The sequence below is a fragment of the Bombina bombina genome, chromosome 8 (assembly GCF_027579735.1).
Source record: "Bombina bombina isolate aBomBom1 chromosome 8, aBomBom1.pri, whole genome shotgun sequence".
Taxonomy (NCBI): Eukaryota; Metazoa; Chordata; class Amphibia; order Anura; family Bombinatoridae; genus Bombina; species Bombina bombina.
The window spans coordinates 105205627-105219194 of NC_069506.1; the positions used below are offsets into that span (position 1 = coordinate 105205627).

Below are 13568 nucleotides of genomic sequence, written 5' to 3' on the forward strand. Positions count from 1 at the left end.
TAGGGATAACGTAGGTGGCGGCGATTTGCGGTCAGAAGATTAGGGGTTAATTATTTTAAGTAGCTTGCGGCGACGTTGTGGGGGGCAAGTTAGGGGTTAATAAATATAATATAGGGGTCGGCGGGGTTAGGGGCAGCAGATTAGGGGTACATAAGTATAACGTAGGTGGCGGTCGGCAGATTAGGGGTTAAAAATTTTAATCGAGTGGCGGCGATGTGGGGGGACCTCGGTTTAGGGGTACATAGGTAGTTTATGGGTGTTAGTGTACTTTAGGGTACAGTAGTTAAGAGCTTTATAAACCGGCGTTAGCCAGAAAGCTCTTAACTCCTGCTTTTTTCAGGCGGCTGGAATCTTGTCGTTAGAGCTCTAACGCTCACTGCAGAAACGACTCTAAATACCAGCGTTAGAAAGATCCCATTGAAAAGATAGGCTACGCAAATGGCGTAGGGGGATCTGCGGTATGGAAAAGTCGCGGCTGTAAAGTGAGCGTTAGACCCTTTAATCACTGACTCCAAATACCAGCGGGCGGCCAAAACCAGCGTTAGGAGCCTCTAACGCTGGTTTTGACGGCTACCGCCGAACTCTAAATCTAGGCCTTAGAGTGCAGTCTCTTTTAGCTTACTTGTGTCTTCTACAGAGGAGAACTCTTTTATCATATCTTTCATTGTGAAAAAAACAGATTTTTTGATATTCTTTGTAGCTGATTCCAACATTTTGAGAGCTTTTGAATTAGCTCATTGCACAATTAAGAAAATACATAAAGATCATTCTGATTGAATAGTTAATTGAATTCTTAGTTTGCCCAGCTGTTTACAATATACCAACCTTCATCTGGAACTTTGAAATGTCTGATGTTGCTGTCTGCTCCATAGATCTTCCCTGAAAAAGGACGAACCTTAAATTCATATTTCTGACCTCTGGTTAAAGATGGAATAATGGTGCTGTACTCGTTACTTTTTGATGTCCATTCAGTCCACCCCACATCAAAAGATGGGTGCGGACGATAGAAAACAATAAATCCTTCAACAAGTGGAGAAGATGGCTGTACCTGCAGAAACAGATAATTAAGCTTAGATAGACATAAAACACTAATATTGTGAAATTAAATGTATAGTTATGCATGATAAAAAAAAACTAAATTTATGCTTACCTGATAAATTAATTTCTTTCGAGTTCTTGGTAGTTCATGATTCCATTACTTCTGGGATTAAACTCCTGGCCACTAGGAGGAGGCAAAGATTCCCAAAACTGCAAGCATATTCTATCCCTCCTATCTTACATAGCTAGTAAGGTGAAGTAGAAAGGTCTGAACACGAAAATAAGGTGCAAGACTAAAACTGCCACCAGAATTTTTTTTTACAAATAAAATAAAAAGGGTTTGCCTCATGGACTCTCAACACCTCAAAAGAAATTAATTAGATAAGATAAGCATACATTTTGTTTTCTTTTGTAATGTGGTGAGAGTCCATGAGTACATTACTTCTGGGAAAATAATACCTAGTCTGTGGAGTCCAGGAATAATGAGGGTGGGATAAAAAAAAAAATTTTGCCTGGAGGACTTTTTGCTTCTTCGGAAGTGGCTTTTGATAGAAAACATAAAAATGGTAAAATTTAGTAAAGGACAAGGTATGTAGGGATGACCATGTTGCTGCCTTTCAAATTTGTTCTACAGAAGCCTCATTTTTAAAAGCCCAGGAAGTAGAAACTGATCTGGTAGAGTAAGCAGTAATATGCTTTGGGAGAGACCTTCCCGCCTCCAAGTAAGCGTGGTTAACCACAAAGCCAAAGTAATGGCCATGGCCTTCTGACCCTTGCGTGGAACTGAGAAGTTAATAAACAAACTAAAGGATTGCCTAAAGACCTTAGTAGCCTGAAGATAACATTTCAAAACTCTAACAACATTCAGATTATGTCAAAGCCTTTCCTTAGAATTCTGAGGATTTGGACAAGGAGAAGGAACCACAATTTTCTATTGATGTTGTCCAACAAAACTACTGTTGACACAAAAAATTCAATTTAGTTCTTAAAACTGCCTTATCTTGATGGAAAACACTAGATAAGGAGGATCACAAGAAAGACAATTCAAAAGGGTAGATTTATCATAGTGCGAGTGGACATGTTACGATGTAGCATATCATGTCCGCTGCACATCGATAAATGCCGACAGCATACGCTGTCGGCAATAATCATTGCACCAGCAGTTCTTGTGAACTGCTGGTGCAATGCCGCCACCTGCAGATTCTCGGCCACTAGCAGGGGGTGTCAATAAACCCCATTGTATTCGATCTGGTTAATTTCTGTCCGCGGCCTCAGAGCAGGCGGACAAGTTATGGAGCAGCGGCCTTTAGACCACTGCTTCATAACTTCTGTTTCCGGTGAATCTGAAGGCTTGTGCGGAAACAGGGGCATCAAGCTCCATATGGAGCTTGATATATCGGCCCCAAAGACTCTTCTGGTGGAAGAAATTGCTAAGAGAAACAATACTTTACAATAGACTTGTGCAACCAAGAAATGTTTGGTTTGTGCAAATATTCAGGGAAACAGATAGTATTGAGCTTCAGAGAGCATGAAGCTCTGCTCTCCCCTTCCCACTGCTTCCTTCTTACTAGTATTCCTCTCTCATCGCTATACTCAGAACTGATGTATTAAGAGACCCTGGAATGTTGACTGATTAGGGTCCTGGATCATCTGGTTCAATCGGGGAGCGAAATTTATGATCCGAAAAGCTAAATGGTTTGGCACTGAGATACTCACAACACTTTTCGCAATAAGGTGAACTTTACATCAGTTAATATATTTAAAAAAATGGAAAAAGGCAAAAATTACTGTAACAATAGACATCTTTGAAAAAAAATCTATCTATGTTTATTTAATGTTTGTACACTATCATCTCTCTGTATTCATAAGCTAAGTATGCTGTTTCTATTTTCCTAAATAAATAAATAAAAAATAAATATATATATATATATATATATATATATATATATATATATATATATATATATATATATATATAATATATACAACTCTTGAGTGATTGTGGCAATCTTACCCCCTCAAATACCAAAGGTACCCTAGTAGCTCACTCACAGTAGAAGGCAGGGATATAGCACAGGAATATTTTTAACTACCGTGCAGCCACAAATACCCATAGTACAGGAAAAATATATTTAGAGCTAAGACAGCGTGACTCCGTAGCGCACTGAGGAATATTAAGTAATACAATAGAGCTGGAACACCTTAAGAAAAAAATGTCTGAAGTAAGGACTTTGCAAAAAACATGATTTAACAGACCCAGCGTGTAAGGGAAAGGAACAAGCCAAATATTTTGCAACTGAGCCAGCGCATGCTGTGCAGCGTTAACATAAGAGTTGTAAAAAATAAAGACCAAGATTACAAGTTTTGCGGTATGGTGCGGTACGACTATACCGCTAAAAAATTAAACTTTGCGCTGGTTTCAAAATGTTACAAAATACACTAACACCCATAAACTACCTATTAACCCATAAACCGCCATGCCCCCGCATCACAAATACTATTTTACAACTAATAACCCCTAATCCGCCGCCCACCACATTGCCAACACTAAATAAAACTATTAACCCCTAAACCGCCGACCCCCCCACATCGCAACTACTATAATAAACCTAGTAACCCCTAATCCGCCAGCCCCCCACATTGCTAATACTAAACAAAAGATATTAACCCCTAAACCGCCACCCCCACATCGCATTTCACTAAATAAAACTATTAACCCCTAAACCTAACACCCCCCTAACTTTAAATTAAATTTACAATATTACTATCCTAAAATAAATAAAAACTATAAATAAACCTAACATAACTATTTTAGGAAAATAAACAAAAAATAAAAAACCTAAATTACAAGATTAAAAAAAATAAAAAAATCTAAGATTACGAAAAATAAAAATAAATCTAAGATTACAAAAAATAATAAACAAAATTAAACAAAATAATAAAACTAAACCTAATCTAAAAGCCCTTTTAAAAACAAAAAAGACACCCCAAAATAAAAACACCCCATAACCTTTCAATAGACTACCAATAGACCTTAAAAGGGTTTTTTGTATGGCATTGCCCTAAGTTAAACAGCTCTTTTACCTAAAATAATTACAAAGTCCACCCTAAAAGTAACCCCTCCCCACCCAACCAACCCCATTCAAGGTCTTCTTCCAGGCGGCGACATCTTCATCCAGTGTGGGGACCTCTTCTATCTTCATCCAGGGCAAAGGCGGAGGGGACCGTGGAACAGGACCGGTGACTGCGGAGCCATCCAGCGTGGAGTATCCTCTTCGTATGATCATCGCCACACATTGAGGAGTGTATGCAAGGTTTTTCAGTAACTTGTAATGACAGCGCTATGGAGAGTGGGATACCGCTATTTTTTTTGCGTTATTTACACACACCCAGTTTAGCGCAAAACTTGTAATTTTGCCGAAAGATTGTTAAAAAAATTTGTTGAGTTAACATTATCCCCTGAATAAAATATATAAGTCACTGATAGACTAATGATATATAATGTGGTGTAAACTGTCTAATAAAGGTATAGTCTAAAATCAAGCTTTCCTGATTCGGATAGAGCATGCAATATTAAGCAACTTTCTAATTTACTCCTATTATCAATGTTATCTTTATTTGAAAAAGCAAGAATGTAAGCTTAGGAGCCAGCACATTTTTGGTGATTGGTGTCTAAATGTAGCCACCAATCAGCAAGCGCAACCCAGGTTCTGAACCAAAAATGGGATGGCTCCAAGAGAACGAAGAAAAATTTACAATAGGAGTAAATTAGAAAGTTGCTTAAAATTGAATGCTCTATCTGAATCAGGAAAGTTTAATTTTGACTAGATTATCCCTTTAATTATATCTCCTTGCAATGATGTACTGTGTCAAACCTGTATCTTCTAATAGACAATGGGTTATCTGAGTGCAAAAGTGATATCAGCACTTACCTGAACCTGCATCCATGCCACTGTACTTACATACTGCTAAAATGACAGCTATCAGTAGAGAGCCTAACCAGTGTTGTGTACATCACAGCAGAGGATCACTGTAAGGAGTATCTCAACAATCCAGGAGGTGGAGGCTAAGGTAAGGAAAAATTGGCCTCAAACTGGTCTGAGGACCCCACTCAATGAAGAATCTTAAGAACACCTCAATTCTTCACCTCCCTCCTGGGAGGCAAAGATTAAACTGACTAATCAGTGAGGTATTAGGGATAGAATTGCCTTGGAGTTTGGGAATCTTTGCCTCCTTCTAGGTATCAGGAGTTGAATCCCAGAAGTAATGGACTTGTGGACTATCACTACATTATAAAAGAAATTACTATATACTTTCATCATAACCTTTATTTCTGAATTTTTCAAGAGCACACTGAAAATTTGATCAGCCTAACCCAGTTGCATATCTGCCCTTAATTGGCCTTAGTAGAGGTGGTTAAATAAGCAACTGCAAAACAATGCAAGTGTCAAAATTACAGTGTTTGGCTTGTCTACTCTAGAAATAAGTCCAAATTATCTGCTCCAAAATGGGCAAATAGTGGACCAAGTTTGGCTGTTTGAAAACAATAAAACCTTTTTTCTGTATTTGTTTTTTCACGCAACTGGAATGCTGAAATATTTATTTTATTGCAGGGCTGCAGAAAGGTCTTGTAATATGTTTAAATTAATTATAAACATTCCCCCCCCCCCATATGGATGTCTATTCATTTTCCCATTTATTCATTTTGATGTTATTATCTATACTTTCAACACCTTTCCTTCAGCATTTTAATGTTCTTAATAACATTGCATTTAACTATATAAATACTTTTAAAAAATCAAAGCCACAATTTAGAGATCTAACTGACTAACTCTGCTCTCTAGTCCAGTGAGACTCAAGTGTCAGAACACTCTAAGGTAAACTCACTTAGGTTTAGGACAGCAACAATCTTTCTTTAAGCGTAAATTCCTAGTTTTAGAAGGTTTTTGCTGACCATCACTGTATCATACAGCTTATATATACTTTTTTAGTTCACATGAAGTAATTGTATTGATTTGCAGAATAGAGCCTTTTGGATGCCACATGCATCTAAAAATATGCATGCATCTAAAAAAATGTAAATTTCAAAAGTATGTCAAAGAGGTACTAAAGAGAAACCATGGATGAAAATATTAAAGGAGTAAAGGAGGGGTTTAATGACTCCCATAGAGGCCAAGTGGAAATGTCAAACTAAGGTCAGTGGGTGTGGTTATGTGAGGGTGTATACAGAAAGAGATAGGAAGTGAGCTGCAGTCCAGGACCCAGTATAGGTGGCTTGACTGGTATGTCATAGCTTGGGGGTGTTTGCGGGGTGCTTGCCTATTTGTGGCTTTTGTCAGAATGGTGATTATTGATACCTCCTGTTTGATAACCAGGGGAGAATTTTGGTACATGGGGGCATGCCCATATTGGTTGTAAGGTAGTGCACGTTTTGTGGCTGGGCTAGCACCCTGGGGGTTAATATAAATGTTTATTGGTAATATTAATTAAATATTATCTATTGTGTCTTTAATAAAGCAAGCTGTGGCCTTTATAACCCCATTTCTTGTTGTCAGTGTATTTATATCAGCTAAACATAGTTTCTAACATGGGGGTCAAGTAAATATTATTGATGACTATTGGTCTAACCAAAAGAATACTCTTACCTTCCAGCGTATATTGACTGAGGAACCTGGAAGAGCTGTGATGTTATCCAAATGGATACGAACATTGGATAGCTCTTTGTTAATTTTTTTTTGGTTGTCCATTTGCCCTGTGTCCAAAGGATCTATCAAATGTAAAAGATTAGTTGGGAAGGATAAACTGACAAAAGATTAAAGGAAGGTTATTGGATCATTACATGTCTTTCTTAACTCAGGTTTGTAAATAAAATGCTTAATAAATTTGCCAAAATTTTGTGCTTCTTTCTTTGACTGATACTTTAATTACGATATTATCTTTGAGTTCAACAGTTTAGAAGCTTTACCATGTTTGGTATCTCTGCCCCTCTATTCCTCCTGCCACCCTTCCCTATAAACTTCATAGTGTCCAAAAGTAAAACCTTTTACCGCCCAACCCCCTAAAGGCTTGTCAGACTTCCTGGCTCAGTATAACAAAATCTGGGGAAAATTAAGAAATTTTATGAGATATGGAAAAAAAAAAAAAGCATGAGTGAATGTTTTTTTCTCTCTTTCAATCTCTTTCCTAGGTCCAATGCTAGATGATTTACTTATGGCTAAACCTTTGCAACATGGGTTTGGCTATTTTTACTGACTGGCTTGCTGACAGATCAATATTACCACAATAGACCATTGCTATATTAAATTTAGGGACTTAAAAAAATAGCAATTAATGAAATCAGAGAAAAAAGCAATCTTACAATACTTAAAGTCTCTTTAAGATTACCAAAAAAACTTTGTTGCTTAAAGGGATATTATACACTAGATGTTTCTTTGCATAAATGTTTTGTAGGTGATCCATGTACAGTGGGGCAAAAAAGTATTTAGTCAGCCACCAATTGTGCAAGTTCTCCCACTTAAGAAGATGAGAGAGGCCTGTAATTTTCATCATAGGTATACCTCAACTATGAGAGACAAAATGTGGAAACAAATCCAGACAATCACATTGTCTGATTTGGAAAGAATTTATTTGCAAATTATGGGGGAAAATAAGTATTTGGTCAATATCAAAAGTTCATCTCAATACTTTGTTATATATCCTTTGTTGGCAATGACAGAGGTCAAACGTTTTCTGTAAGTCTTCACAAGGTTGTCACACACTGTTGCTGGTATGTTGGCCCACTCCTGCATGCAGATCTCCTCTAGAGCAGTGATGTTTTGGGGCTGTCGCTGGGCAACACAGACTTTTAACTCCCTCCAAAGGTTTTCTATGGGGTTAAGATCTGGAGACTGGCTAGGCCACTCCAGGACCTTGAAATGCTTCTTACGAAGCCACTCCTTCGTTGCCCGGGCGGTGTGTTTGGGATCATTGTCATGCTGAAAGACCCAGCCACGTTTCATCTTCAATGCCCTTGCTGATGGAAGGAGGTTTGCACTCAAAATCTCACAATACATGGCCCCATTCATTCTTTCATGTACATGGATCAGTCGTCCTGTTCCCTTTGCAGAGAAACAGCCCCAAAGCATGATGTTGCCACCCCCATGCTTCACAGTAGGTATGGTGTTCTCTCTCCTCCAAACACGACGAGTTGTGTTTCTACCAAACAGTTCTACTTTGGTTTCATCTGACCATATGACATTCTCCCAATCCACTTCTGGATCATCCAAATGCTCTCTAGCATACTTCAGACGGGCCCGGACATGTACTGGCTTAAGCAGGGGGACACATCTGGCACTGCAGGATCTGAGTCCCCGGCGGCGTAGTGTGTTACTGATGGTAGCCTTTGTTACGCTGGTCCCAGCTCTCTGCAGGTCATTCACTAGGTCCCCCGTGGGGTTCTGGGATGTTTGCTCACCGTTCTTGTGATCATTTTGACCCCACGGGGTGAGATCTTGCGTGGAGCCTCAGATCGAGGGAATTATCAGTGGTCTTGTATGTCTTCCATTTTCTAATTATTGCTCCCACAGTTGATTTCTTCACACCAAACTGCTTGCCTATTGCAGATTCAGTCTTCCCAGCCTGGTGCAGTTCTACAATTTTGTTTCTGGTGTCCTTCGACAGCTCTTTGGTCTTCACCATAATGGAGTTTGGAGTGTGACTGTTTGAGGTTGTGGACAGGTTTCTTTTATACTGATAACAAGTTCAAACAGGTGCCATTAATACAGGTAATGAGTGGAGGACAGAGGAGCCTCTTAAAGAAGAAGATACAGGTCTGTGAGAGTCAGAAATATTGCTTGTTTGTAGGTGACCAGATACTTATTTTCCACTATAATATGCAAATAAATTCTTTCCAAATCAGACAATGTGATTGTCTGGATTTGTTTCCACATTTTGTCTCTTATAGTTGAGGTATACCTATGATGAAAATTACAGGCCTCTCTCATCTTCTTAAGTGGGAGAACTTGCACAATTGGTGGCTGACTAAATATTTTTTTGCCCCACTGTATACAGCCCATACAGTTTTTTTTTTTTTTTTTTTTTTAAATTGATAGTTTTGCTTATTTTTAAATAACATTGCTCTGATTTTCAGACTCCTAACCAAGCCCCAAAGTTTTAGGAGAATAGGGACGTGTACCTACTCCAGGTTGCTTCTGTTTGTGTAAAGGGTCTTTTTATATGCAAAGGAAGGGGGAGGGTCTACTATTTCCCACTTGCAGTGGGTGTTCCAGTAACCTTTTAAACAGAGCTAGACTGGAAGCTTCTAAGTTTTTAAACAGTTTTATACTAGATTTTTATATTGGTATCTGTGCATATTATTCTTTATAGTAGTGTCTATTACATGCAGTTATATGAAAATTGGTGTATACTGTCCCTTTAAAGTTTGTGTAATGTATTAAAAAGACTGTCCGAAGATACCTTTTATCAAGCATATTCAAGGAGTTTATTTCCTAAAAAATAATTTACATCACACAGCAAATTCTATTTTGTAGAATTTAGCTGAGACTTATGATGTACTAATACAAATCTGTATATTTCTCTAGCTTCTTGAGTTGTATTTGTTTCAGTAATGTCACCATGTAACATGGGGAACAGGATAAAGATTTGTTGAGTGTTGAGGAAGATAAAACCCCCAAAATATTTATTTCATGATTCAGATAGAGAATTCAATTTTTAAAAAGTTCCCAATTTACTTCTAATATCAAATTTTCTTTGTTTTCTTGTTATCCTTTTCTGGGGCTCTGCATGACAGGAAATAGCACCCAAAACATTTCTTTCATGATTCAGATAGAGAATACAATTTTAAACAACTTTCTAATTTACTTCTATTATCTAATCTGTTTCATTCTCTTGGTATCATTTGTTGAAGGAGCAGCTATTCACTACTGGTTTCTAACTGAACACATGGATGAGCCAATCACAATCAATATATCTATGTAGCCACCAATCAACAGCTAGGGCCTAGGTTTTCTGTTGCTCCTGATTTTGTCTAGATACACCATTACATACAAAGGATAACAAGAGAAGGACGCAAATTAAATAATAGAAGTAAATTGTAAAGTTGTTTAAAATTGTATTCTCTATCTGAATCATGAAAGAACTGTTTTGGGTTTTATATCCCTTTAATGCCAAATTACTGCCATATAGTGCTGCAGACATGTGCATGCTCCTCAACTTGCCTTCCTGTTTTTCATCAAAGGATAACAAGAAAACAAAGCAAATTAGATAATAGAAGTAAATAGGGAAGTTGTAAAATTGCATGTTCTGAGTCATGAAAGAAAGAAAAAATTGGTTTTATGTCCCTTTAACTTTCTTTCTATGAATTATAAGGTTAAATAGATGGATCCATTCTCGTTATGAAAAATTAAAAGTCTTACACAATTATGAAAAACTGTATGGAAGAGAAAGAAAAAGCAAATACATTAAAATATAAAATAAAAAAATATGTATGTGTCTCTTTTTCACATGCAGAACCATATTTATCAAGATAAACACTACTCAAACTAAAATTTGCCTTTCTAAAATGATTTGAGGAACCACACACCACTGACAAGGCTTTTTAAATAATCTCTCCAGGACTTTAGAGAATTAAGTCCTGAATCTTTCCAGCAATTTTTTATCACACTTCCCTTACTCCAGAAATGGTAAACACAGATATATGAAATCTGAAAAATGTGTTGGCCAGAGTTTTGCTGCACACTGTTAATAGGTTCTTTCTGGCAACACATGTTCTACCAGCCAATGACAGTAGGGCAGGGGAGGGGCCTGATATATAAGTGGTCGTGGAGGAACAGTAGTGGGGAGAGAGGAATTCGTACTGTGGAACATCCGTTGCAACGTTAGTATAGCAAAATAACTTCACATAGATGAACATGGCTGGGCCCATACAATACAATGTTTCAGAACTACATTTCCCATTATGCTTGAGTACTCTGAAGTGCAGCCGAGCATCATGGGAAATGTAGTTCTGAAACATCTGGAGTGCCAAGGTTCACCATCACTGCTCTATAGGGATAAAATGGAGTAAAGTATCTAGAATCTAAATCCATTATAGCAGTTGGTTACATTACTGTAAACTATATAATGTGTAATTATTTTACAGAAATGTTGCTGTTTTCATATCAAAGTGATATTCTATAATGCCTTTTTTGCTTGTCTTGGTCTCTAATCATTTACCTAATGTCAGCGCTGCAAAATATGTTGACTCTGTAAATAAACAGTGAAAATAATCATACTAGACAATTGCAAATTATTAAACTTGTGTAGAATAAAACAGTATTGCAAACATTCAGCTAGATTACGAGTTTTCAGCCCTATAGGGAAATTAACGAGCGTCTTTAATTCACCTCCCTATAACGCTGCTATTACAAGTTTTTAAAAACCCGGCTTGTGCGGGCGATATGGTGTCGTTGAGCTCCATACCTCACCCAAATTTAAGCGGTGTTTTGACGTGCTCATGCACGATTTCCCCATAGACATCAATGGGGAGAGCCGGACAAAAAAAAAAAGCCTAACACCTGCGATCACGGAAAAAAATGCTCCGTAACGACCGGAGGAAGCTGGAGCTGCTGTGAAGATTAAAAGGTAAGTTTTTTTTTCACAACAGGAGTGAAATGTAAATTTTGATGAATTAAAATGCCCCTGTTTTTAATCGAATTTTTAAAAACCAGGCACTTTAGCATCAAAATTTACATTCACTGTCTTTGCAAACATTGCCCTATACTACACCAGCCTATCAAACAGTTGGCACAAAATTAATATGTTTTTCTTATTGGCTGACCAATACATATATAAATATTTTGTCACACTTATCAAATGTTAGCAAAGTATCTTACCTTCTACCACAAGCAGTGCACTTGAAGATACAGATTCAATCTGGTTTTCTGCTGTGCAGACATATCTTCCAGCGTCATGAAATCTGACATTATGAATCGTTAATGTGTTTTCATTGTTAACGTCATATCTGTTTGAATAGATAGGTTGTAAAAAAATATATTAGGTTTTCATATTGATTATAGACTATACAATAGTCTAATTATACTTTATAGACTGAGTCTGACCAGCCAATCTATGGTGTCCAACCTAAGACTCCAACTGAAGATCCGGGGGAGGGGGGGAAGGGTGCTTAATGCAACCCTCTAATTTTTTATGTATCAATCAAGGCCTGTGCTACTAGTTCCTCATTTTTCAACACAGATTAAACATCTTCCCTTTAACTAACTAATGTCCATCCTACTTCTAGTATGCCCCATCTTGAAAACAGACATCCTAACCAATTATTGTGAAAGTCATGTTTCTGTATACTACACTACAGCCTACCCAGCTCCCTGCTATTTTTAAACACAGCTAACCTATTATAATGAAAAGTATATATCCTTTCCCTTTGAACTTAAAGGGACACTGTACCCAAATTGTTTCTTTCATGATTCAGATAGAGCATGCAATTTTAAGCATCTTTCTAATTTCCTCCTATTGTCAAATTGTCTTTATTCTCTTGGTATCTATATTTGAAAAGCAAGAATTTAAGTTTAGATGCCGGCCCATTTTTGGTGAACAACCTGGGTTGTCCTTGCTGATTGGACAGCACCAATAAACAAGTGCTGTCCATGGTCTGAACCACAAATTGGCTGGCTCCTTAGCTTAGATGTCTTCTTTTTCAAATAAAGAAAGCAAGAGAACAAAGAAAAATTGATAATAGGAGTAAATTAGAAAGTTGCTTAAAATTGCTTGCTCTATATGAATCACAAAAGAAAAAATTTGGGTTCAGTGTCCCTTTAAGCTCTGCCTCCTTTTAGCCTCGTCCTAATTTTAAAATTCAAAATATTGGTTGTCATATGGTACACGTACCTAATAATGTTAAAGGGACTTGAAACTCAAAGTTTTAGATTACAAGTGGCGCACCATATAGCGCTCCAGCTTGAGTGTAATCTTTGCGCACATATTACAAGTTGAAAGTATATAGTTTGCGTGCGAGCAAACCAGATGTGAGCAATCGTATTCTCCCCATAGAGAGCAGAAGAAAAACACTTATTGCTAACCAGACAGAATTATTCGTATTTCACATTCCAATGTTTTTTTCAAATATAGGAAATATTATTTTTATTATAAATACATATTTCTTTATATATATCAATATAAATTTATATATATATATATATATATATATATATATATATATATATATATATATATATATATATATACCTATATATATCGGATTAGCAAGCATGAAAAATTTGTAATCTTAACTAGTGATATTGAAATATAAAATATTCAAAAATATTAGTAATAATTATTAAAAATTATTATAGATACTATAAAAAAATAATATATATGTATGTATATATATATATATATATATATATATATATATATATATATATATATATATATATATATATATATATACAGTATATATATTCTATGGATTATTGGGAATTTTGATAATTATTAATATTTTTTAATATTTCAATAACACTCATTAAGATTACTAA

The 13568-nt window shown here is 36.6% G+C and overlaps 1 protein-coding gene across 1 annotated transcript in view; it reads right to left on the minus strand.

Moving 5' to 3' along the window:
• ROBO4 (roundabout guidance receptor 4) overlaps positions 1–13568 on the minus strand; it is a 458861-nt gene that overhangs the window by 329337 nt on the left and 115956 nt on the right. Inside the window, exons 6-8 of the mRNA XM_053690486.1 lie at positions 11910–12037; positions 6684–6805; positions 826–1048 (exon numbers count right to left, since the gene is read on the minus strand). Of these exons, the coding sequence (XP_053546461.1) occupies positions 826–1048; positions 6684–6805; positions 11910–12037 (473 nt within the window). The remainder of the gene's footprint in view (positions 1–825; positions 1049–6683; positions 6806–11909; positions 12038–13568) is intronic.